Here is a 2529-nt window from a genome sequence, read left to right on the forward strand (position 1 = left end):
GTCACAGCATGTACAAAAGCCAAAGACAATTCATCGTTCTTATCCACACATCAACCACGACACATCCTCTCTATTTCACCCATGTCATCCCAGCTACCAAGTTCAATTGTTAAACCACTACTCGCATTCTTAATCGTTACGATACAAAAATAAAAAATAAAATATTTTAATTAAGTAAACGAGGTATTGCAGCTACTAATGGCCATTATTGTGCCAACTGTAAAAACCGTCACACGCACTCAAAAATAAAGAACACACATGGCTTTAACTGAAATCTACTGATCACGCGGTTGTGCTTTTAACGATGGCGATCACGCGGTGTATTCTAATTTATGATAGATATCGATTTTTCACTAGGAAGAAAAAAATTGTTCACAACCTCAAAAACCAGAACATCGTCGATCAATCATATTCGAACAAATTTAAATTCGATAGATTTCCAAAAATTAAATATAAATAAGCAATGAATTGAATTTCCACTGTCAAATTACAATCTAAACTCTAAAAGCAGCGAATGAGAACCAACTTGTATTTACAGAACAAATTGATCCCAAATAATAATCTAAAATAAAAAATAAATAACTAAAGCACTAATTATAAACATGGATCTGTATATAATATATTGATCAGTATTGAGGGATTTCAATCTCTGCCATATTGAAAAGACACGGCTTCTTCGCTGCAGGTAGAGGGCTGGAAACCTCATCATCCACGAAAAACTTCTTTGAAAAGTCCGGAAAAGCCGGGAGGTTAAGATCGAAGTCACGGTGGTGGCTATGAGACGATCCAACTCCTTCAGAAGCAGTTACGGCGCTGTTTCCACCACCGGCACCGCCTTCGTAGTGGCAACGCTTGTGACCTCCCAAAGCCTGTCCTGTAGGGAAGGATTTATGACAGATGGAGCATTCATGAGTCTTGATCTTACCTCCACCGTTGGATGCGGAGCTTGTCGTCACGGCTGATGAGGTGGTGGATTGATCTTCAGCGGTGGTAATAACGGCGAGTTTCCTGTGGCTAGCTTTGTGTCCGCCAAGTGCTTGGTAAGATGAAAAAGCTTTGTTGCAAACAGAGCATTTATGACTGAGCTTAGCGGTGGTGGTTACCGGCGGCGATAGAATAGGTGATTTGGCGGTGGAGATAGTTTCTTTGCCACCGCGAGCGAGCATGATGAGACAGAGAGCGAGGTACTCTTCTTCTTCAGTGCATGAAGATTGGTGATTGTGGCTATCCATACGAGAACGCTTTGAACGTTTACGTTTGGTCCACGGTGTATCGATGTAACTGTGATTAGGTTCTTCAATTTCAAAGGAAGTGAATGAATGAGTGACGGTGGTGGGTGATTTGAGGGATTCCAAAGCCATGTGATTGATCGGTGCAGTCAAGAATAGTTTGGTAACGTTACGTAACTCGATGAATTGAAAGTAGAAACAAAAAGAGTTTGTTGAGAGAGAGGTGAAAGGGTTTAGGTGTGATAGTGAAGATTGGGTATTGTGTGATGGGTTTATATATAAATAGTGAGGTGAGAATTCGAGAGGAAGTTGCTTGACAAGTGCTCAGAAAGTAAGCGCAGTGTCATACTGCGCTATTTTTTTTTTTTTTGACTAAGTGTGATGCTTTGTTGTAATAGAAAATAGGGTAAATTAATACACGTGGAAAAGATCGGAACAAGTGTTTTACTCGTGGGAGTAGTTTTCTTTGGTGGACCTTGAGTTCAGTCAAATAAGGTGTTGTTGTACCAAATAGGGATGATTTAATTTTTTATTTTTTATTTGGTTAAACCGAGTAAAAGTTAGAGATAGATTTAGGTTAGGATTAGAATGTTACGTAGGAGATTTTAAACAAATTTGACACTTATGATAGAATTGTTACACATGTGATAAAAAAACTAGAAAGTAGGATAAGTATAATGTTATGATTGGATTTATATACAAAAAGGGAAATATTATAGGTGTGAAATCTTTGAGATAAAAATAGTTCAAAATAATGATAAGATAATTATGAAAGGATGATGTGATAAAAAGAGAAATATAAATAAAATAGAATATTAAATAAATAATAAAAAATATAAAATATATATACTATTATTATATATAAAATAAGATCTTATCATGTTTTTGATCACTATATAATAATAAATTATTTTTATAGAAAATACATAATAACAAACTAAATAATATATATATTTGAGAGAGACCAAATAATTAATGACATTATATGTATTATTTAAATTATTCTTTCTGAGAAAGTTACCTTTAATTCGAGTAAGAAAAAGTTACCTTTAATATTAAAATTCAAAATAATTTTATATTTTAATATTATTATAGTTTTACTAAAAATTTAATGGTTATATAAATGGAAAAATGACTCTTTATATAAAAATTATACAAAATTTCTAAAATTAATATATTTTATTTTTATTTCTATTAATATTTTTGAGTCAATGTTTATACTAATTTATACTTTTTTTGAGTCACTATTTCTTATTATATTTTGTCAGTTCTAATCTAAAGTTGAGATCAAAAAATTAAT

At 33.1% G+C, this 2529-nt stretch overlaps 1 protein-coding gene across 1 annotated transcript; it reads right to left on the minus strand.

Annotated features, from left to right (window-relative positions):
• Positions 1-411: 411 nt before the first annotated feature.
• LOC101503529 (zinc finger protein ZF1) lies at positions 412-1473 on the minus strand. The gene has a single exon (NM_001364894.1). It carries the CDS (start codon positions 1359-1361, stop codon positions 627-629), a length of 735 nt encoding a protein of 244 aa, NP_001351823.1. The 5' UTR covers positions 1362-1473; the 3' UTR covers positions 412-626.
• Positions 1474-2529: the final 1056 nt, after the last annotated feature.

Source organism: Cicer arietinum, chromosome 5, assembly GCF_000331145.2.
Source record: "Cicer arietinum cultivar CDC Frontier isolate Library 1 chromosome 5, Cicar.CDCFrontier_v2.0, whole genome shotgun sequence".
NCBI lineage: Eukaryota > Viridiplantae > Streptophyta > Magnoliopsida > Fabales > Fabaceae > Cicer > Cicer arietinum.

What these genes read in the sequence shown, in the direction of transcription:
- LOC101503529 (NM_001364894.1), bottom strand. Translation starts at nt 1,361, where the DNA reads ATGGCTTTGGAATCCCTCAAATCACCCACCACCGTCACTCATTCATTC.